The sequence below is a fragment of the Lampris incognitus genome, chromosome 11 (assembly GCF_029633865.1).
Source record: "Lampris incognitus isolate fLamInc1 chromosome 11, fLamInc1.hap2, whole genome shotgun sequence".
In the NCBI taxonomy this organism is placed as follows: Eukaryota; Metazoa; Chordata; class Actinopteri; order Lampriformes; family Lampridae; genus Lampris; species Lampris incognitus.
Window position 1 is genome coordinate 25,509,188 of NC_079221.1, and position 24,699 is coordinate 25,533,886.

Below are 24,699 nucleotides of genomic sequence, written 5' to 3' on the forward strand. Positions count from 1 at the left end.
CTCAATCTTATTGAGAATCTGTGGCAGGAGCTCAAGGTTAATGTCCATGCTCGAAAACCATGCAATTTGGATGCGCTGGAACAATTTGCCATGGAAGAATGGGCTAAGATCCCTCAAGAGACATGTGCCAACCTAATTAGGAACTACCATAAGAGGTTGTTGTCAGTTGTGAGTCAGAAAGGTTACACTATTGTCTGTTAATTGTTAGAGGGCTAATAATTTTGGCCTTGTCATTTTTGTTTTTTCTTGTTTCAATTCAGTGCAACAGTAAAATATCTTAACCTTAGTGGAGTTTTTGTCTTTGTTCTTTTGGAAGCAATTAAACTATAAACACTTTTGGTTATGGTAATTTCCATGGAAAAGTTAAGGGTTTTGTTTGATTTCATAAAGGGGGCTAATAATTTTGACCTTAACTGTATCTCTGAAGCATTTGCAAAGGAAATGCCCCCATTAACCATCAAACTCAGTAAACATCTCATGAATCAGTTGCTAACATAAACTTTAGTTCAGGAAAAATGCAGAATATAGGGTTAGGGGTTGATTATTACATTAATTGAAGATAAATTGTATCACAATCATTACTCCTAGTATCACCCTTAGGAGCAATACAGAAATTATAATGTATTGCCCATGTAGTTTTAGAGGTAGGATTTCACAGAAATGCTAATCTACAGAGATGCAAGTTAAGAGGAAATCATCACTTTTCGCATGCTCAAGCAAATAAATCTTTAGGTAAAAGTTTTTAAGTGTTTCTGATATGTCAGGATGCTTTTCTGGGTTGCTGGTTTGCAAAAAAGCAAGGTTTAGCTTTACTGAACCAGTGCAAAAGCATCTATTTTACAATGTCAATGGCCAGCAAATGGTACTATATTTCCAGATTTATTTTTTACTGTCAATGGTGTTAGTGGCACCGTCTCGACCCAGCCCTTCACACATCTGGTACAAACAATTCATGTTTAAGTTCTGCATTTTCATTTTTATGTAGTGTGTGATTAACATCCATATACATATGCACCAAACAGTACAGACATGCATCTGCCCCATGCTATTAATCAAACTGGATATCCGCGGCTTTCTTCAGTCAATTTATGCGGCCCCTATGCAATAACAAATTTATACCTTTCAGTTCTTTGCCTATTTGAAAAAAAGTACACCCCAAGTGGGAACCATTGAGATATTCTTATTTAATTGCAGTCGATTAAATAACGGGTGGTCAATATTTCAACATCAGCTAATGTACAAACAGTACAATGTGAGAGCAGTATGTTTAAGGACAGGTGAAACTACAAAACGGTTTAAAATCAAACATCTCATGAACTGAGCTACTTCCCTTTTATCTACAATGAGCCCCTGCAAATGTGTCTGTCAGACTTTTTCAACAGCTCAAGACAACCTCATTCACACCCAGGTTGGCCAGTGGAGTATTACACAAAGCAGGAACAGCAATTTAGCTAGATACGGATGCAAATATATCATGGTATACAGATTTGAATGTATGAAATTAAACTTCAAATTGAGGTTTGGGGGTATGATTTAGACATGCATGTTTCTTACTGTTAGCAAAGGAAATAATTGAGGAAGCAATTGCAAATGATTTTTATCAGGAAGTTATTGGCCTAATTTGCCAATCCTGCTTTGTGAGATACTCCCCATATCTGTGCATTGGCTGTTAGCATAGCTGTTTCTTCTGAGGAATGAATGAAGAAGTCCACACAAAAAAATCCATCATTTAAAATTCTGTTGGTCTTTCATCTCGTTCTCTTTGTGGTAGGCAAGAGCCTACTAGCAGGGCCTAGTGAAGCTGTTTCTCACTGCAAGTAAGTCAGACACTGGCACTTGGGACTGGGTTGTAAACTGGAGCATTTAAGTCAACACCAGACAGAGTAATGCAAAGGTTTAAACTGAGTTCACAGCAGTCTTCTTCCCCACATCCTCTTATAATGCTTTGAAAATGCATTCCTTCTTTCAAACACAAAGCAGGATTATCTGACCAGGGCCAATTACAGTAGAAAAAACCTTGACACCGCAATTGATACAAAATAGTCTGCTTTTAATCTCAGTGAACATTAAAGTGTCAGTGTCTCAGTCCAGTGAGATGAAGAGGAGAACATCTATCACTATTTTTTTTTATAACTACGATAAATCTACTGTAACTACTGGCCAAAATCAATAACTAATGGGTGAATTTTGAATAATTGTTCTTAGCGAGCAGATTGCCATCCTCCTTTGAATCACCCTCAAACTGCCTCCAATTAGACCAGCCTTGAGCAGCTATATCATTAAGGGTGTGTTAGAACTGCCCTTGGTGTTCGCCAGCCTAAATACCGTGTACCATCTTTTTTACCTTTATGATTTTCAATTGTTGCCTTAGGCCAATGCCAGTGGTCCAACTATTGAGTCTTATTAAACTGAAACTGCTGCCATTCACATATTTAAAGATGCCACAACAGACTTTGTTACTAAGACCAGATATTAACACCCGGTACTTCAAAACTCCTTTTTTTTACTGTCTATAAAACAGAATCATGGGATTTGCTCATTATGAAATATGAAAGAGCACTAACCATCTCTTAATAACAATGTTTGGTTTCAAAAGATTTTTGTCCCTTCTCTGGTAGAAACAATGGACAAACAAGAAAAACTAACACTAAAAGCTCCAAACAAAAGACAGAAGTACAAGTTTGCATGATCCTGAGGCAGAACGACAGTGATCCATCTAGAAACGGGAAACTGGCTGAAATACATATGAAATTTTTTACCTAACCCTTATCTTTAAGATTTTTATTCCAGTTAAACACAAATATAAAACAGCTAAAGTTCAGAAGCTGAAAAGGGTTCCACTGTACAGCCTGTGCTTCAGGACTTCTATTCACTTTGAATTGTATTTACACAAATAAATTACTCCACTTATAAGAAATCATGTAAAGGTCAGGGAGAAAATACACAACTATGGGGCAGGTCATCAGGATCTACAAAATAACAAGCACAGGCTTTTTTTCCCCAGTTTGGCATGTCCCTATTCGCCCTTTTCCTGGTTGAGGGAGACCGCAGTGCATTTCCAAATTTGGCATGTCCAATTCTCCTGGGTTGGCCATTGCCCAACCACTATAGTAGTTGGGGAGGTCCAAAAACGTCCATGCATGTGCATCGATATATGTGGAGCCGGCCAACCGCTTCTTTTCATCTGCAGGTTTCTCCAGGAGAAGACACCCGTAGGAGTGATTAGCTGCAATGGTGAGAGAATACTCCTGCCAGCTCCCCCCCCCAGGGAGGGCTGGCAATTGCACTCCCTTCAATGCCAGGCCAAGCCAGAGGCAACACCGGGATTCAAACAGGAACGTTAGTGTTGGGATGCTAGCCCAGCAGTGTGGTGCGCCATCCAAGTGCCAACAAAATAATAATTTCTCTTTGCGACGTAATACAGTGTATCATCATGATCCATGGGGATCTGTACAGCACAGAAATAATGAACAAAAAAAATTGAAATGTATTGAAGGTGAAATGGCATTGAGCTGACAGGCTCCCCATTTCACTGCTACAAAAAAGGAATTCCCTCAATCAAAACAGACATGAGTTTAAATAAGTTAAAATGATTTCCAGAGGAAAATCTTATTAGCACTTTATAGCAAAACAGTACGCAGATGTTGCACACATTTATGGCTGGTCCAAAAGGCTAGAAGGGAATCTAGCTGATGTAGAGCAACAAAATAACAGCAGTTTGACTCATAATTAGAAATAATACAGTTACTTGTCTCTGAGCAGAGTCCCTCGACTGAGGAAAAAAAAAATCTTATCAGAAAGGACAAAAGGAGATGCAGCAAAATGAGCACCAATACATGCTGGGCGACATTGTCAGCATGACTGTTAATGCCTATATATCTGTGTGTTTGTGTGCACGTGTGGTGTGTGTGTGTGTGTGTTGTGACGGGGAGTTAAGTGACAGGATTCTATTCATAAACAGCAGATTTAAAAAACATTTCATAAAGCTGTTTGTGTACGTGTGTGTGATTTAATAGGTTTCCATTTAAAAACAGCAAATTACATTGTGCAGTTGTTTAACTATATCTTGTTGATATATTTTGTTTCTATTTCTTATTTTATCTTTTATTTCTATTTGTTTCTGTTTTTCTCATTTCTATTTGTTTCCATTTTCTTATCTTGTATCTTGTTAGTTTTTAGTTATTAGAGCGTGAGTGTCTGTAATAGAACCCAATTTCCCCTTGGGGATGAATAAAGTATTCTGATTCTGATTACAAAATATGTTCTATACCCTATTGTGTGTGCCTGTGCTTACACAGGCACACACATCTTAATGTGTGTACATGCGTATGTGTGTGTCTGTGGGGGGTGGGGGGGCACAGGATTTGTTGGTTTCTAATTAAAAACAGCAGGTTACAAAACATCTTAATAGGCAGAGGGTGTGTGGATTGCTATGACAGAGCAGTGCTGCTCTAACCCCATAAATCTTCAGTCCGGCCAAACTTGTAGACCAGAGTGCTGCAAAGGAAGGAAAGACAGGAGAAAGATTAACTGAAAATATAGAAAATCAAAATATGGACAACTACAGTTTCTAACGACCAGGAAAGACCCTCCAAGAGGTGTTTGCTGATGTTATAAGCAATCTTTGGCCTTTGGTAAAAGTGTCCTATGTTAGAGAAACCTTTAGTTTGGTTTGAATGTTCAAAGGAAGAAAAACTTCAATTTCAGTAGGCTTAAGTATTTATACTGTACAGACAGCGCATCTTAGCTGTGCTATTATTTCCATTTACATCTATAAAATGATTATTACATATTTCCTACATATGATAATTCCCCTTCATACTCTGGGTCATTTCAAATATTGAGAAAATGAAAAAAAATTGTTTTTAATTAAAATATTCTGAAAATCTTTAGCGACCATTTAGCCCTTCACTACCACTTTAGTTCTAGAGATGGAAAAACATAGCCGAAGGCACAGAATATGAGGATCATTAGTGAAAATGTATCCTTACAGATAAACGTGGCCTTTAGTTGTTTGAACATAAGCATAAAAATCTATTAAGCTGTATTCAGACACAAAGCAACTTATTTCTGCAGTTGTTAGTGTTGACAGCTCGTGGGTGGATCACCCTGCGTTTTTTCCCCCCCCTTTTTCTCCCCAATTTTACTTGGCCAATTACCCACTCTTCCGAGCTGTCCTGGTCGCTGCTGCACCCCCTCTGCCGATCTGGGGAGGGCTGCAGACTATCACATGTCTCCTCCAATACATGTGGAGTCGCCAGCTGCTTCCTTTCACCTGACAGGAGTTTCGCCAGGGGGCCGTAGCGCATTGGAGGATCACACTATTCCCCCCAGTTCCCCCTCCCCCCCAAACAGGCACCCCGACTGACCAGAGGAGGCGCTAGTGTGGTGACCAGGACACAGACCCACATCTGGCTTCCCACCCGCAGTCACAGCCAATTGTGTCTGTAGGGATGCCCGACCAAGCTGGAGGTAAAACGGAGATTTGAACCGGAATCCCCGTGTTGGTAGGCAATGGAATAGACCGCCACACTACCTGGACACCCCTGCATTTTTTTGCTTCCTCCAAGTAGCTCTGATGTGCTTTAAACATTCATAAATTCACAAGTAATTTATCAGTCCATTCATTTTTTTTGTCACCCCTCTCTTGGTCTTTTTGTTTTTTATTGTGATACTCCTGGAGCTGAACAAACAACAAATCATCCAAAGCATTTTTTTGGGGTCCGTTTTTGTCTCCAGCTGATCCATTTCATTTTTAGACAGCCAGTATTTTTTTCCCCTCAATAGGCTACTCTGTAGTTAAATAAAATAGAATACCGAGTGAACATTTCGATAGTAATAGTAGATTACAGGATATACACCATAGCTATCATCCAATCAAAGAGCTTCATCAGACCTACCCATTTTATAATATTGATATAAGAAGATAGATGGAATAGAGAAACACTTTTTTACTGGATCAGGTCTAAAGATAGAGGGTGTCATCAATTGTCATTTACTGCATCATCCTGCTTCTCGCTATGGAACCGTAAAGTGCAACCCTCTGAGACTAACTGATTTGCTATACAAACAAACATGACCCCCTAAATTCAAAAGGTTTGAGGTAGGTATTGTATATTTTAGCTCTAGTTTGCATGGGGAGTAAACATTTTGTTCTTTAACTACAATTACACAGCTGTGAATTGAGTCTCACATTATCCTCACCTGAAAAAGATGAAGGCATTCTGAAAGAAGACAGCCAAACCTGGAGCCACTTCCTTCTCTAAAAACAGAAAACAGAGTAAACACAATTAATCTGCTTCTATTTACTGGAAAATGCCATATGTTCCCAAGTAGGACGCTTCATAGACGTCTTTCCAAATTTCAGTGAGAAGGAAATGACAGCAGCTTTGACGTAGCAAAACAGGAGGAATGCAAATGAGAAAATTACCGAAATTAAAAAAGTGAAGCCCCTATAAAAACTCTTATTCCACTATAACTAACATTACATTTCATAGATCTCTGGTGAAATTACTTTTGTTTACGCTAAGGTTCAGCTAGCGCACAATGCCTTGGGGAGCTGGTGAGGACTCAGTTTTTTGCTCAAAACATACAAACAGGGTGGATGCTTGCCACGGCAGGGTCGTGTCTCTCACTACGGTTCCCTGCTGGCTCTGACATGGATTATATTGTGCAGCCAATACATGAATGGAGGAGACAGTAGCATTAATGTTATAAAAAGATTAATGTTATAAAAAATTGTGGCACGGTGGTGCAGTGGTTAATGCTGTCACCTCACAGCAAGAAGGTCCTGGGTTCGAACCCTGGGGTTGTCCAACCTTAGGGTCATCCAAGGTTGTCCGCTGTGTGGAGTTAAATATTTAGATCAGTGAATCCTGCTTCCTGAGATTGCTGATATTTTGGGAAGGAATTACTGCCGAGTAGATTATTTTCAGGGGAATTGAGCGGAATTTCCTACTTCACAACCGATATCAATTGATATGAAGTTCACATAGACTTAAAAAATTCTGACAAACTCCTCACACTCCTTTCCAGTTTTCCTGCCTATTCAGTAGTTGTTAATATTGTCCTTTCATTATTGTCACGCCATTTTAGTTGCATTAACGTTAATGTTAACATTCTCTAATGTAACAATTTTATAAATTAGTGACCTAAATGCAGGACCTAAATTATTTTCTTTGGTGGCCTTACTCCACCATCATATAGATTCTCTTAATTATCTCCCTGGATTTTAGTGAGGGTGACAACAATACTGCTGTAATGTTATTCATTCATTCATCTTCAGCCGCTTCTCCAGGGTCGGGTCACAGTGGCAGCAAGCTAAGTAGGGTACTCCAGATGTCCCTCTCCCCAGCAATGACCTCAGGCTCCTCCTGGGGGATTCCAAGGCATTCCCAGGTCAGATTGGACATGTAGTCCCTCCAGCAAGTTCTGGGTCTACCCCGGGGTCTCCTCCAAGTTGGCCGTGCCCGATAAACCTCCAAAGGAAGGCGCACCCAGGAGGCATCCTAATCAGATGCGCAAACCACTTCAACTGGCTCCTTTCGATGCAAAGGAGCAGCGGCTCTACTCCGAGCTCCCTCCGGATGTCTGAGCTCCTCACCCTATCTCTAAGGCTGAGTCCAGACACCCTACGGAGGAAACTCATTTCAGCTGCTTGTATCTGCGATTTCACCCTTTCAGTCACTACCCAAAGCTCATGACCATAGGTGAGGGTTGGAACGAAGACTGACTGGTAAATTGAGAGCTTTGTTTTCTGGCTCAGCTCCCTCTTCACCACAACGGTTCAGTACAACATCCACATTACTGCTTGTTACGACCCTCGGTCTGGAGAGGGTGCAACTATTAGTGTACTGAGTAACAGTGAGGTGAGGGTGCAACACAGTGAGACAAACGTATAGATATAATAAATATATTTATTAACAATGACAGGACAAGGGAACCGAACGGTTGCCAAAACAAACTATTAACAAAAGTAACCCACCCTTGACAGTGCTGAAAAGCACCAAACCTAAAGACAAAAAGGTGGCAACCGCTGCTAACCTAGTGTGTCTAACAGAGGTAAGCTGCGTGATGGGGTGTTTGCCCATGGGCATCTTACCTTGATCCCCTCGCCCAAAAGAGCTAAACAACTAAACATAACTCAAAATAGTCACAATGCAAACTAAACCAAAAACGGGCCAGACGTTACAAACACAAAGTAACTACATCACACAAACTAAACTAGCTGGCCGGTGAACTGAAGACATGTGGGGGTTTAAATGGGAGACTGAACAGCTGATGAAGATTGGATTCGTTGACCGGTTGATTAGGTGATGAGGAGCACCTGAATGTAGAGTCAGAGTGATACAGGAGGCAACACAAAACTATACGGACACACCCGTGGCCGTAACACCCCCACCCATAAAAACAAGCCCCTACAGGCTTTTTAACAAACAAACAAAAAAACCCCACAAGAACCAAAACAAGACAATGTGCTACATAACAGCAACATGTGACCAAACAAAACGGTGGAGCACCTCAGCCACAACAAAGGGTCACCACAAGTAGCGCCGCTACATCCAAAATGTGACCCAAATATGGCCAGCACCTTCCCACCAACACATGGTCACCTACCAAGTGGCCCTCAACCACAACAAGTTACTGACAGACAACACAAAGTAGCGCACACACCGTCACGGTGGCGACCCACGCTAAATGACGTAGCTGCGTTCAACCCGCAGGTGAACCAGCTACAACTAGTGACCACACCTCGGTCACATTGGCGACCCACGCCAAATGACGTAGCTGCGTTCGACCCGCAGGTGAACCAGCTACAACTCGTGACTACACCTCGGTCACTGTGGCGACCCACGCCAAGTGACGTAGCTGCGTTCGACCCGCAGGTGAGCCAGCTACAACTCGTGACCACACCTCGGTCACCGTGCCGACCCACGCCAAGTGACGTAGCCGCGTTCGACCTGCAGGTGAACCAGCTACAACTCGTGACCACAGTCACAACACAAGGTGTGCCAGCGTGGACCAGCTGGTGGTGGAAGCAAAGAGCGCAGCGCGCCCCGCACTCATAGCCTTAAAGGTCTACCGTCCGCAACTCCCCTCCAGCCTCTCTGCCACAAATCCCGCCCCCCAAATCTCCCATTGGAGACCTGACTCAGCCTGCCTCTCAGGCGGGCGTCAGCACCCACGCCGAGTGCAACACAGGGGACCAGGGATCGAACCACAACAGCCTGGCCGGCAGCTCCGCCCTAGCATCGGACCTCGTCCGCGTCGGCACGAAGCTCTGCCACCAGAACCAACACCATGGCAGAGGATGAAAGGAAGTGGACCAGCAGCCACAGCCGTACCCACCACCAAACCAAGAACACACCAACAACACCTGTTAACACTAAACAATAATGAACACTGTGCTCAACACCACCCAACACAGCACACTACAGGAAACAGCAACTAGCCAGACCAAAGTCGCCAATATCCCGGATGAACCCCCATTTGTTACGACCCTCGGTCTGGAGAGGGTGCAACTATTAGTGTACTGAGTAACAGTGAGGTGAGGGTGCAACACAGTGAGACAAACGTATAGATATAATAAATATATTTATTAACAATGACAGGACAAGGGAACCGAACGGTTGCCAAAACAAACTATTAACAAAAGTAACCCACCCTTGACAGTGCTGAAAAGCACCAAACCTAAAGACAAAAAGGTGGCAACCGCTGCTAACCTAGTGTGTCTAACAGAGGTAAGCTACGTGATGGGGTGTTTGCCCATGGGCATCTTACCTTGATCCCCTCGCCCAAAAGAGCTAAACAACTAAACATAACTCAAAATAGTCACAATGCAAACTAAACCAAAAACGGGCCAGACGTTACAAACACAAAGTAACTACATCACACAAACTAAACTAGCTGGCCGGTGAACTGAAGACATGTGGGGGTTTAAATGGGAGACTGAACAGCTGATGAAGATTGGATTCGTTGACCGGTTGATTAGGTGATGAGGAGCACCTGAATGTAGAGTCAGAGTGATACAGGAGGCAACACAAAACTATACGGACACACCCGTGGCCGTAACACTGCTGATACAGCACCAACCTGCCTGTCAATCTCTCGCTCCATCCTACCCTCACTTGTGAACAAGACCCCCGAGATACTTGAACTCCTTCACTTGAGGCATCAACTCATCCCCAACCCCAGGGAGCAATCCACCATTTTCCGGTAGAGAACCATGGTCTCGGACTTGGAGTTGCTGACTCTCATCCCTGCTGTAATGTTAATAGGCAGGAAATATAATGAACATTAGAAAACAAGCAAGGAAGAAGGTAGGTAGGAAAGAGTTGGAAAAGACCGAAGAAATATACACTCACTGGCCACTTTATTGGGTACACCTTGCTAGTACCGGGTTGGACCCCCTTTTGCCTTCAGAACTGCCTTAATCCTTCGTGGCATAGATTCAACAAGGTACTGGAAACATTCCTCAGAGAGTTTGGTCCATATTGACATGATAGCATCACGCAGTTGCTGCAGATTTGTCGGCTGCACATCCATGATGCGAATCTCCCGGTCCACCACATCCCAAAGGTGCTCTATTGGATTGAGATCTGGTGACTGTGGAGGCCATTTGAGTACAGTGAACTCATTGTCATGTTCAAGAAACCAGTCTGAGATGATTCGAGCTTTATGACATGGCGCGTTATCCTGCTGGAAGTAGCGATCAGAAGATGGGAACACTGTGGTCATAAAGGGATGGACATGGTCAGCAACAGTACTCAGGAAGGCTGTGGTGTTGACACGATGCTCAATTGGTACTAAGGGACCCAAAGTGTGCCAAGAAAATATCCCCCACACCATTACACCACCACCACCAGCCTGAACCGTTGATACAAGGCAGGATGGATCCATGCTTTCATGTTGTTGACGCCAAATTCTGACCCTACCATCCGAATGTCGCAGCAGAAATCGAGACTCATCAGACCAGGCAACGTTTTTCCAATCTTCTATTGTCCAATTTTGGTGAGCCTGTGCGAATTGTAGCCTCAGTTTCCTGTTCTTAGCTGACAGGAGTGGCACCCGGTGTGGTCTTCTGCTGCTGTAGCCCATGTGCCTCAAGGTTCGACGTGTTGTGCATTCAGAGATGCTGTTCTGCATACCTCGGTTGTAATGAGTGGTTATTTGAGTTACTGTTGCCTTTCCATCAGCTCGAACCAGTCTGGCCATTCTCCTCTGACCTCTGGCATCAACAAGGCATTTTCGCCCACAGAACTGCCGCTCACTGGATATTTTCTGTAAACCCTAGAGATGGTTGTGCGTGAAAATCCCAGTAGATCAGCAGTTTCTGAAATACTCAGACCAGCCCGTCTGGCACCAATAACCATGCCACGTTCAAAGTCACTTAAATCACCTTTCTTCCCCATTCTGATGCTCGGTTTGAACTGCAGCAGATCGTCTTGACCATGTCTACATGCCTAAATGCATTGAGTTGCTGCCATGTGATTGGCTGATTAGAAATTTGCGTTAACGAGCAGTTGGACAGGTGTGCCTAATAAATTGGCCGGTGAGTGTATAAGTTAAGCAAGAAAGTTAGAAAACCACAAACAGCTAATGAAAAAGGAAGGCAAAAAGGGGGGCGAGAGAGCGATATGAGGAGGGACACTCACTTGGAACGACATAGGCACCAAACAGGATCCAGATGGAGGCGATGAGAGAGCCGAACATCATCATGAAACCAATGAAGAGCCACAGGCGAGCTCCTGCTGGGACACGGACAAGTCAATAACTCTAATTACTTCACAGGTTAGGACACAAACACACACACAAACAGGAAAAACGGACCACAATTAAAAAGAAAGTCACTACCTTTCATTTCAAGGCAGCTATATCTGTGTGTGCAAAGTTTGATCGTATTATACACATGCCATTTGGTAGATAATTACACATAACAGCGTGGTCTGCCACAAGAGAACAGAACACTGCCTCTCTCAGTATTCGTATACTGATCTACCTACTGAGCTACACAAGAGAATCCCGGCGGTATTCTTGCTGCTTTTCTACTGAGTCATGTCAGTAATTTTCAGTGTAAGCACATGAACACACAGATAAAAATGTAGACACACAAGCGTAAGTGAACAGTGGCATTCATTGAAGAAGGCCCTCTATTGGTGAATGTCCTATCCTCACCACCTTCACCAGACAGTAAACAAACAAAACTAAGGATCCTTCCTATTCCTCCTATTACGGAGCCACCCTGGGTTCAGCTGAAAAGGAACAAAAAAAAGAACCCTGTGTAAATCTGTACTCTCAGTTTAAAAATATGTGCGTACAGTTTATAAACTGTACTCTCGGATTCATAATCCGTGCCCTCGAATTGCTAATCCGTGTCCACGGATTTGTAAACTGTGCCCTTGGATTTGCAATACATGTGTGTCGGCCCTGTGATGGCCTGGCAACCTGTCCAGGGTGTCTTCCCGCCTGCCGCCCAATTACTGCTGGAATAGGCTCCAGCATCCCCGTGATGCTGAGAGCAGGATAAGCGGTTAAGACATGGATGGATGGATGGATCGATGTGCTCATTCACAGATTCAAATTTCCCGGATCAATAACTCATATGTGGCGGGGCGCTGGCATGGATTATACGCTTTCCTGGGAGGCTTCATTACATCCTCACTAAAATTGTACTCATAACCCATGTTTGCACTGCAAATGTTCAACTATGAGCAACTCTGGAAGAAATACTGCTAAGGAGAAACCTACAAACCCAAAACCCACCATCAAAAAAGATGGTAACGCTGCTTTTACCACCGAGGAAGACAACGACACTAGCAGTCAGACGGGGCAGCGTCCGAGTGATGTCACAGCATCGCTGTCGTATGGGCGCGTCACAGCAGGAAGTTAGACATGTGGAGCACGTTAGACAGTACAGCATGGCTGTTTACAACACCAACTCATGTATATGCTGCCATAAATCCGATAATATTAACCCCAAATGACGTTCCCGGTGCAAAGTTTACATCGGAAATTGAGTAACCTGCAACTAAAAAGATGGTTGCAGTGTTGTGGACTGCTAAGGACAGGAAAAAAACAGGAGTTGATTGACCGGTTAGTTGAGGGGGGTGTCAGCTGTCACACGGCGTAAGGTTTCCCATTTTCTCTTCATTTGGCTATGTAGGCGACTACATACATTCAGATTTGAAACTGAACAATTTCATGAGGTTAAAGTACAGCTTTTCAGCATTTAGCTTATATTATTGACCCTGTCAGTAGCGGACGCACCAGGACAAAGTACTGATTGCACCCAACCCCCTGCTCATGGTTTTATGAACACTTGATTACAGTTAAATTAGTGGACTTGTTTTATTAGCTTTTAATAACTTTTTAACATTTTATTTTTTATAATGTTAACTTGTCCCAATAATTTAAGTGTCTGAAATACTCGGACTATATTAAAAAAAAAGTGTTAGTTTCTAAATGGTGAATCCAATATTTATATATCCATTTATTTTTGAAAATTCTGTTTATTCATTTTCCATGTTTACAGTATAACAGGAGAGACAAACATAACTCACAACCAGTGCCACAATAAGATATACATCTTACATTTATCATTCACTGTACACACACACCACTACAACCTCCCACATAGAAATATGATTTTTAGCATGAGTCCCACATCCCAAAATATGGATACAGAGATAAAGAATGATAAGATAAAAATGAAAATATTTAAAATAATTAGTAAATAAAAAATTAAATAGATTCCATGTAATTCATCTATGGATGTGAATCCAATATTTATACAAACCCCCTCTAATAAAAGCTGAAAATCTGTACTTTAACCACATATGAAATTGTTTGAGTTAAAATCTGAACTTTTGTAGTATATAGCCAAATGAAGAGAAAATTCTCCTTTGTACCAGACATTAAGGAAGACACTGTATATTGGTTTAGATTATGCGTGACTTCCATAATACATGCGATTTGATGCGCGTAGGTCTTGAAGATAGATTTTCTGGCCGAGTTTCTTAGTGAAGCTTTTATTTACGTTGAGATCTGAGCTGGTGGTGTACTGGCTATTCATTTCGGCCCAAACTGCCTCCCCTCATACACTGATGTTTCATTAATCGATGAAACAGCATCATTGTCTGCAGATTTTTTGGACTGCGAGGCAGGATTGTCACGCCATGCTTAGGATTTTCTCTTCCTTGAAAATTTGTGCACCTGGAAAAAAGTACATAAGCAAGTTGGAGAGTACTGCACTAACCAGACATTGCCACACGCACTATAACAATGCTACCCCAGTAATGCAAAAGGCAGTAACACACAGCGTGTGTGTAACTGGTGTTCAAAAATGTTTTGATTCATTTTAATGTCATTGTTAGTATTATTTTACCATGCGTGAATCATACTTCTGAGCACATTCCATTACATGAATACGATAGGTAATTAGATTAACATTATGATTAATAGTAAACTGAATTTTGTAGTATTTGGTATTTAGCTACTGTTTTCTCTTGTATTGTGCCTACAAGACACACCAAGTATTATGTCATATTAAGTTACACAACTGGCCAATCACATATGTAATGGATCATACTCAGGTAGGAAGGTTCATGCAAGTAATGTAAGTTAGTATGGTCAAACATAAGTTTCACTCTATGTGCAGCGTGTGCCTGGGCCTTTACCTTAGCTTGTTGAGAAAACATCACAAAGAACAACAATGTATGTGATCAACGTCAAACTCACCTGCTCTTGACAATAACGTGCTGGAATTGGACCAGAGTGATCATCCATTGGTCCTTCTTCTCCAATAAAATGCTTGGTACAGATGAACACCATTTTATGGACTTTGTTAACATTGAATTGCTCGTGTGGACGGCCGCAAGCTCTGATCCAACGTAAACACTTCTTCGGAAAATTAAGGAACCGTACACCCACCATATGTGGGACTACCTGCGTATCTGGAGTCACTATTGCATTCCCCATAGCAGCAATGTTTTATGTACACCATGGCACACTAGAAAAAAATAGGTGAAAACGGAAAAAAAACGAAAAAAACCCGCAAAAAACGAAGAAAATTACAACAAACTGCTTACTTCTAATGTAGTTTAGTGCATCCAATGTCTGACTTCAGTTTGCTGTGAAGCTTCCGCTTCCGCCTGGGAAGGGCTTAAAATAGCTCATGGACGCTTCCCCTAGTGTCACTACCATCAGCATCAGTGATGCCCCAAACCCACAGCCCACACTGGCTAATATCCTGGCTGCAATCCGGAAACTGGAGGAAGACATGACCATCGGATTCAATGCTCTGGACTCAAAACTACACCTAGTGCAAGCCTCCCTGGCTGACCACGCAACGTGCATTACTGACTTAGAAGGTTGTACAACCGACCACGCGGTGTGAGGAGTTGATGGAAAACAACACTATCACGAAGCGTAAGCTAACTGACCTCGAAAACCGTTCAAGATGCTCCAACATCAAAATCACAGGCTTACAGGGGCAACCCGGTGGCTCATCTGGTAGAGCGTATGCCATATGGGGCTGAATCTTTACTGTAGTGGCCTGGGTTCGAATCTGGCCCTTTGCTGCATGTCATCCTCTCTCTCTTGTCTCTTTCTACTGTCATTGTTAAAATAAAGCAGAAAATGCCGAAAAAATAATATTAAAAAGAAATCAGGCTTACCATAAAAGATGGAGAAGAACAATCCAATGCAGTTCACAACAGAACGCCTACCGCAACTCCTGGGGAAAAATAAATTTTCCAACGGACTCAAAATGGACCGTGCACACTGCATAGGTCCACAATCTTCATCTACATGACCTCGCATCATCATCACCAAAATTCACTACTTTCCTGAGGAGAAAATCCTCATAATTGCCCACCTACAACCTCCCCTGTCTTTCAATGGAGTCAGGATCAGCATAGACCCAGACTTTTCACCTAAGTATCTGAGCAACACCGTGCCTTTGATAGAGCAAAGAAAAAAACAGAGATGCAGGGATTAGGCATGGTCTCTGTGACAAAGTGGGTGAAAACACACCATTTTTCCCATCATCTCAATCATTACTAGGTGTTGGCTTTCCCTGCCACAGTGGTGCAGCCTAAGCTCAGGTGCTGCTGATTGACTCCTGGGGTATTTAAGCAGTTGCTTAACAGTTGCCTACTGCCACTGTAACCAATACTAGTACTATAATCACCACCACTACCACAGCTAGCACAAATACTGCTGCTGACATTCACAGAAACACACACACACACACACACACACACACACACACACACACACACACACACACACACACACACACAGGTGAAGGACAGAGGAGAGTTGTTGATGGACCGGGCTGAAGGGATAAAATCGCCAGAACAAGTCCAGTTATTGGTGGGAAATATAGCTAACAACAGTTCATCCTGCTCATCGTCAGATCTCCAGTGATACGCCTGAATATGTCAGCCACTGTAACAACCACCCACACACACACACACACACACACACACACACACACACACACACACACACACATACAAACCCATAAGAAGGCATAACACCTGACAGATAAACAACACACACGCACAATACAAACATACAGCACAACACAGACCATATGAGACACACCTGTCCGTCCGAGGCAGCCCTCTCCATATGCGTCTCCTCTGACTTGACCATTGGACACAGCATTGATCCTGAAAAGGAATGGAAAAAAAATCCATAAAATGTGACAGGCTATCATTACATAAATGATATTAGACAACAGAGTCAGTACTGCGGCTCAGCTTTCTAGAGCAAATGACCTCCAAGCATGGTACATGAGTGAACTTTTTTTTCTTTTAAAACATGTTTTGCCATTTTTAACATTTTCTGACAGGACAGTACACATGGAGTAGGAAAGATAGGGTGAAGAATGCAGGATGGGCTATGAAGCAAAAGTCCTATGGCCGATTCAAACCCAGGACCATGGGATCAGGCCTGAGCCAACATGGTAAATGCCTGACCCAACCACTAGCTAGGAACTGTAACTCTAATCAGCGTACTATCAGGAGGAACTTTCACCGGTGGTTAATTTGGAAGGTGACTGATGAAAGTAGCTAGTGAACCCATTATTTGACCTAACTCTTTAACCTTTTTTTTTAACTTATTAAGGATCAACTTTTTAGTTTTCTTAAAAGGTATTTTCAAATACCAAAGCAACTTACTTGTTTGCTTGGATTTTAACAAAATGTCTTGCATTGAATTTTATTGAACACTATTTTTAAAACATAGTGGTTTTGGTGGCAACATCCTCATTGGAATTTTGTCCAATTCTGATGAAGGCCATTAAAAAAAAGTATTTAATCAAGACTCTTTATACTTAAAAAAGAAAAAAGATTGCCCTTCAGAAGTTTTCTTTAAATTGCAGAGTACTTGGCATTTGTCTGTAGTACTGCCTTTCTCCTTACTTTCTTTATTGGTTTAGTACTCTGAGTTACTCTGGGGTGCCCATTTGGAAAAGCCAAAAAACATTTTTGAACCAAATGAACTTAAAATTTTCAAGATTTAAGATTCAACATCAAGATTCAATACTTTGCCATATCAACTTTACAGTTGATTTGGAATATGTTTCGATGTGCTCAAAGATAACAGTAAACGTAAAACCACACAATACATACAAGGATTGTCCACAAAACATACTGTTGCAATTATTGTTCACTTAATGCCATATAAACCATATATCCCATGCCCTTAAAGTAACAAATTAAAATGCATGTGCTTAAGGAGACTATACTTCTACAATCAGTGAAGGATTTAGGATGCTGATTGCTGTGGGTTAGTAACTCAGCTAATTAGGGTACACAAGCCAGTGTATTCTTCGTGCTGGTCCCAAACCCAGAAAAATGGGTAGGGTTACATCAGAAAGGGCACCCGGCGTAAAACCTTTGCCAAATCAAATATGCGGATCATAAATCAGATTTCCATACCGGATCAGTCGAGGCCCGGGTTACCAATGACTGCCACCAGTACTGTTGGCAAGCAGCGTGCAGGTGGAAACTTTGCTACTGTTGGGTGAAGGAGAAGGAGAGGGGGAAGGCATGTCCAGAGGCAGCAGGAGAGGAGGAAGGGTAGGAGTATGGAGGTGAGAGTCAGAACTTTGAATGTTGGCACTATGACTGGTAAAGGGAGAGAGCTGGCTGATATGATGGAGAGAAGGAAGGTAGATATACTGTGTGCAAGAGACCAGGTGGACGGGGAGTAAGGCCAGGAGCATTGAAGGTGGGTTCAAACTGTTCTACCATGGTGCGGATGGGAGGAGAAATGCGGTAGGGGTAATTCTGAAGGAAGAGTATGTCAAGAGCATGCTGGAGGTGAAGAGAGTGTCAGACAGAGTGATGAGTATGAAGCTGGAAATCGAAGGTGTATTGCTGAATGTTATCAGTGCATATGCCCTGCAAGTTGGGTGTGAGATGGACAAGAAAGAATAATTCTAGAGTGAGTTGCATGAAGTGGTGGAGAGTGTACCTAAGGGGGGGAGTGGTGACTGGAGCGGACTTCAATGGGCATGTTGATGAAGGGAACAGAGGTGATGAGTAGATGAGGGGCAGGTACGGTGTCATGGAGAGGAATGTGGAAGGACAGATGGTGGTGAATTTTGCGAAAAAGATGGACATGGCTGTGGTGAATACATATTTCAAGAGGGAGGAACACAGGGTGGATGTACAAGAGTGGAGGAAAGTGCACACAGGTGGACTATATCTTATGGAGAAGGTGCAATCTGACTGAAAGGGATTGGAGACTCCAAGGTGGTGACAGGAGAGAACGTAGCTAGGCAGCATCTGATGGTGGTCTGTAGGATGACTTTGAAGACCAAGAGGAGGTAGAGAGTGAAGGCAGAGCCAAGGTTCAAATGGTGGAAGCTGAAGAAGGAAGACTGTTGTATGGAGTTCAAGGAGGAGTTAAGACAGGCACTGGGTGGTAGTGAAGAGTTGCTGGATGGCTGGACAACTACTGCAGAAATAGTGAGGGAGACAGCTAGGAAGGCACTTGGTGAGTCATCTGAACAGAGGATGAGGAAGTACAGCAAATTATACAGAGGAACAGGTTGGCAAAGAAGAAGTGGGATAGTAAGAGAGATGAAGAAAGTAGACAGGAGTCCAAGGAGATGTGGTGTAAAGTGAAGAAAGAGGTGGTGAAGGCAAAGGAAAAGGCGTATGGTGAGTTGTATGAGAGGTTGGACACTAAGGAAGGAGAAAGGGACTTGTACTGATTGGCTAGACAGAGGGACCGAGCTGGGAAGGATCTGCAGCAGGTCTGGGCGATCAAGGATAGAGATGTGTAGGATAGAAATGCGCTGACAAGTGAGGAGTGTGCTGAGAAGGTGGAAGGAGTACTTTGAGTACTTTGTGTGCTGGTGTGAGAGGAATATAAATGGCTTCCCCATTCTAAACTTCTTCACAGTTTATCGATACTATATCAGACTTTGCACCTGTCTCACTGATTATCTTCCCCTTCTTTAGACAGATAAAGATGAGAGCGAGAGCAAGAGACCAAGTAACTGAGAAAAAGAACGAGAAAGAGAGCAAGAAAAGCAATCAAGGGGAGGATGGGAGAGAAACCAGGCTTACATGAAGAATGCTATGGTGGAGAAGACTCCACAGGTGTGGAAGGCGTGGTTCAACTGTTCGGTTAATGGGTAGATCACAGCTGCATCAATCATGATCCACCAACCTGTGAAAAACTAGCAAACAAGAAACACTGGTTGGACATTCATATACATTACATTCTTTTTTCTCATTATCACTGTTTTTTTGTGATTTGTGGAGTTTACGTCTGATAGAAAGGAAAGATTACTTTGAAGGAAGGAAGAGAGGGAAACAGTGATGGAGAAGAGAAGTAACAAGATGAAATTTAGCTGCAAGCAGCAATTACGAGGGCCACACAAAAATGTAGAAAGTGTGATATGTAGTTGAGTTCATGTCAGTTCATAGTAGTGGACATTGTATGAGACAAGTGGAAGAAACTGAGCTGTGATACTGATAATTTTGAAAATTGAATGAAAATTCTGCTGTAAATGCCAGCATTATTTATAGAATGGAAGAAAATGAGACTTACTGACTGGGCTTACTCTGTTGCACTCAAGAATTTTAGGCTGAACGTTTTGTATTTGAAGTGAGCGGTTCATAAAATTGGCAAATGCAGGCAGTGACCCTAAGGTTATACTAGTCTATTAGATATGGCTAATACTAGTCTATGAGATATATATGACTTCTGAGTTATGTAGGGCCCTGCCAGATGTAAATATTGAGCATAAAAGTGAAATAATGCCTGCATTAAACTGAAGTAGCCCAGATACATAATTCAAATACAGTAGTCATCTGCCAGACCAACACAGAAGCTATACATATAATAAACCTTACACAACGCACAGGTGAAATTAACATATTTTCCAAAATTTTTTCCATTGTAAATCATGAAGCTTTTTTTTTTACATTTTATTTTTTAAGTTGGTCGGGCATCCCTACAGACATAATTGGCCATGTCTACGGGTGGAAAGCTGGATGTGGGTATGTGTCCTGGTCGTTGCACTAGTGTCTCCTTTCGAAGAACGGACTGAATTCCTTTGGTCAGCTATGTTGAATTTAGGCTCTTGAAAGGAAAACTGTTGCAATGAGCCTCATTTAACACTAGAACGACCGGGATTTCACTCCTACCTAAAATGACCATGGGCGGCCAAAAATAACCGCCAGTTTTTAAACTACATATTCCATCCATCCATCCATTATCTGAACCGCTTATCCTGCTCTCAGGGATGCTGGAGCCTATTCCAGCAGTCATAGGGCGGCAGGCCAAGAGACACCCTGGACAGGCCGCCAGGCCATCACAGGGCCGACACACACATTAATATCTAGGGACAATTTAGTATGGCCGATTCACCTGACTTACATGTCTTTGGACTGTGGGAGGAAACCGGAGCTCCCGGAGGAAACCCACGCAGACACGGGGAGAACATGCAAACTCCACACACAGAATGACCCGGGATGAACCCCAAGGTTGGACTACGCCAGGGCTTGAACCCAGGCCCTTCTTGCTGTGAGGCGACTGCGCTAACCACTGTGCCACCATGCCACCACCATATATTCTGTGAAGATAAATACCCAATTGAGATATTAATGCATTTCATATGTTAGTATGTGTGTTAAGAAACAACTGACACCAAAATTAACATTTTAACAACTTTAATACTATTTTTCAAACAATTTAAAATCGCCGCTGTCCAACACCTGTATATACTGCAATGCTTCAGTGGTAGTCATGGTGTGTCTGTAATGGCGTCTGTAACCAGACATGTTGGCAATAATCAAAAATCAAGTTTAGACTATTACTCTGCACCGGAGAAGGCTAATGTATTTCTAGGACAGAGCAATGAACTTCGCGAAGGAAATGACGCGACCAACACGTCATAAATAGTGAAATGACACGCACAATGACATGCAAATATGTTTTGACGGCTCTTGGTCATTTTAGGTAGATCTTATCATAACTTTTTTGTGCAATTATCTAAAACTCATTTTAATGCAAATATATGCAATTTTCAGAGCATTCAGGGAGCGGCAGGCCTGTATCTTTTTTTTCCTCCACAAAGTTATTAAACTGAAAATCCAAAACGGTCAAAATGACGGCCTTGGTCGTTCTAGTGTTAAATAACTCTGTCAAAGATTTCCTCGCTGTTTGTTTCAATAAAGAAATATAGTGTTGTTTGTTTCAATAAAGAAATATATTGTAACGACCACAAATGACTAGACTTGCTAGCCCTTAGCTAAAAGGTCGGACCCTTTAGTTGAATGGTTAGCACAGTCGCCCGTGGTGCGGGCGACTCAGATTCACTTCCCAGCTGCCCCCTGAATTCGCTACATTGGTGTCAGAAGTGGGATGGTGAGACTGTGAGGCCATCAGAAGTGTGCGCGCCCAGAGGCGTGAGAGAGCTGATATGCTGAAGTGTGTGGACGCACTACCCAAAGGAGGGGGGTGGGTCGGACCCTTTAGTTGACTGGTTAGCGCAGTTGCCCGTGGTGTGGGCGACCCGCTTCCCAGCTGCCCCCTGAATTTGCTACAATATGTATTTTTTTAAAAACAGAGAGAGAGGAAGATTCTAGGTCCCCGTTGACAATTTGATTAAAATTTAAGTCAATATTTGCTGTTACATGTGTTGTTGTTTGTGTGAGTGTAATGTTCCATGTACACTGTGGTAGTACGTGGAACAAAACAAAATAGTTGGTGACTATCCTCTTTACAGAATCATCTGGCTGTTTTACCCTTGCAGCATAATCTGTTTCTTATGAGATACTGTCAGGACACTGTAGTTTTGCCTATGTTGTGTGTCTTTTCATCTGTAATGCATCTTACTGATGTAGAGTATCAGTCCTGATCAATGTGATGTGTACCACAATGTATGTATGGTGCTCTTAAAATTGGGAGTCCAAGTGATAGTGTCATCATTGTGATAGTATTTCAATTCTTTATGCTGATAATGATACCAGGTGTACAAGGGGTATCACACACACACACACACACACACACACACACACACACACACACACACACACACTTTCAGACCACTGACCAGAACTCCTGCAACAACAGAGGCCACAGCATTCCTCCTCTCTCCCCAGTCGATGCATTCACATGCTGGCCAGCGGAAGTTATCCAGGAAGCCAGCCATCTGCAGCCCCTTCTCTCTCCCTCTCAAGAGTAAAAAACCCCTTTCCTTGGGTTCTTATATGACTGCAGCTGCTTACCTGCTTTCCACACAGACTATGACCTCCTCTACTTTGGAGAAGACTAGTCACGCTGTTAATGTTACCTGCAAGAGAACAAATTAACATCCATAAATACACAAGATGTGATTGTACTACCCTATATACCATATTCCAGGGCTAGCACTCACACATAGTACATTTGCAATATAGCCATATAACTACTACATCAGAAAGTGAAAAACAGATAGGGGAGAATGTAGAGTGATTTGAAATCTTGGTTAGGGTTAAAACAAAGTATGTGTGTTGATAGCCAACATCACAGAAAGGATAAGGTTGGGTAAGGGCTGAGTGAATGTCTAAGTGTGTTTGAGGACATGTTGATTGGCAATGGTGTGTTTAGGATATAAAAAAGGGCAGACGTGTAAGTGTGCGTGTGTGTTTGTGTACATGTTTTTGTGTGTGTGTGTGTGTGTGCGCGCGCAAAACACTGGGAGCAAAAATGCTGTTATACAAATGTTAACTGAAAGCTAACAAACAATACCAATATACGAAACAAAACAAACACAAGGCAATATAACAAAATCATAATCATCAGAATCATGTTATTGGCCATGTAGGTTTGCACTACATGGAATTTGACTCCGGTTTCGTGGCTCTCTCAGTGTACTTAACATAGAATAACAACACTACAACACAACAATCTTCACATACATACACAAGGATTGACTTATACAGGCAAAATAAGAGGTAATAAAGTACAATGGTGCAGAGAATATATCAGAGATGCTGAAATAGATGTTAGCAGGTTACTTACATACATACCTGAGGTGGACGAACATGACACAATACATAAATAAATGGATTTATTAAAAGAACATTGTGCTTACAACCAATAGTATAAAGAAACAGATACAACTTTCAAATGAAATGAAATGCGAAAATCATTATTTATACCAATCACTGAAATTGTAAGACTACTTTTATCATTCAGACAGAGAAAGAAGTTTGAATCCATCTGGACTACTACGGTGCCTATTCTCTGTAGAAATATGTGGCAGTACATAATCATATGACATGATATGTATATACCGTTATAATGATTATATCTGTCACCCCTAAGAAAGATTCAGCTGGACGTCTGATATCAAAACCTCTAAAGCCTACTGACAATAACGTTAGCTTATCTTTAACAGTGTTAGCAATGGAAAAATAGACTGTTTTGAAAACGCAAATAGTATCATTTACTGAATAATGTTGATCAGATGACATGGTCGTCAGCCATTAATGTAAACACTTGTGTTAGTGCAACCGGACAACCACAATACTGTCACAATTAGCGTTAGTTACTAGTTAACTATTTATCATTAGCATGGCTATGATACAAGGTTGTGGTGGTGGTGTGCTAAGGTTAGCTAGAAGGTTAGGCTAGCTAGCAAACTGGTGAAGTTAAAGCAAGCAATAACGCGAAATAACGGTGTTGTGTATTAACGTCACAGGCTATGTATAACTTAACATACTATCTTTTTTACTTTTACCATGTTACTACTATTAAAATACAAATAATACTTTGCCTACCTCGTTAGGAGCTGATGACTGCTTTAAGTTTCCATGTAAAAAGGTCTGATCCTTCCTTAGCTAACGTTAGCCAGCTGTAATCACAACGTGTTGCGAATGGGGGCGTGATAAACAATCACAGTGGCAGACTGGCACTCACCGAACCGGATAATGTTATCGGTTAAACTTAAATGTATGTATATGATCCGCTGTGGCGACCCCTAACGGGAGCAGCCAAAAGGAATGGTGGTAGTAGATTTGGAAGCTCAAATGTTACGTATTTCATCTTTTTTTGAGGGTGCCAGATTCCCCACCTGGATACAAATTGAATTGCACTCTCTGAAAGAAAATGTATACAGTGATTTTCTTTATAAGTGGAACTCCAAAATTATATCCAACAGAACAGACAATCCTACTTCATAGC

At 42.1% G+C, this 24,699-nt stretch overlaps 1 protein-coding gene across 2 annotated transcripts; it reads right to left on the minus strand.

The window, feature by feature from the left end:
• Positions 1–920: 920 nt before the first annotated feature.
• On the minus strand, positions 921–24,412 carry LOC130120650 (transmembrane protein 50B). Of its 2 annotated transcripts, none has more exons than XM_056289312.1 (7): positions 24,297–24,412; positions 22,586–22,825; positions 19,590–19,702; positions 16,609–16,676; positions 11,655–11,747; positions 6,205–6,262; positions 921–4,497 (listed from the first exon to the last, which is right to left on the minus strand). In XM_056289312.1, exons 2-7 carry the CDS (start codon positions 22,682–22,684, stop codon positions 4,452–4,454), a joined length of 477 nt encoding a protein of 158 aa, XP_056145287.1. In that variant the 5' UTR covers positions 22,685–22,825; positions 24,297–24,412; the 3' UTR covers positions 921–4,451. The 2 variants fall into 2 exon arrangements, with proteins under 2 accessions (XP_056145287.1, XP_056145286.1); XM_056289311.1 differs by having other exon boundaries at positions 11,655–11,750.
• Positions 24,413–24,699: the final 287 nt, after the last annotated feature.

What these genes read in the sequence shown, in the direction of transcription:
- LOC130120650 (XM_056289311.1), bottom strand. Translation starts at nt 22,684, where the DNA reads ATGGCTGGCTTCCTGGATAACTTCCGCTGGCCAGCATGTGAATGCATC. An exon ending in GGGCTGCCTCGGACGGACAG is followed by an intron (nt 11,751 to 16,608) that starts GTGTGTCTCATA and finishes TCCGTGTCCCAG; the next exon opens with CAGGAGCTCGCCTGTGGCTC. An exon ending in AATGCCTTCATCTTTTTCAG is followed by an intron (nt 4,498 to 6,204) that starts GTGAGGATAATG and finishes CTTCCTTTGCAG; the next exon opens with CACTCTGGTCTACAAGTTTG.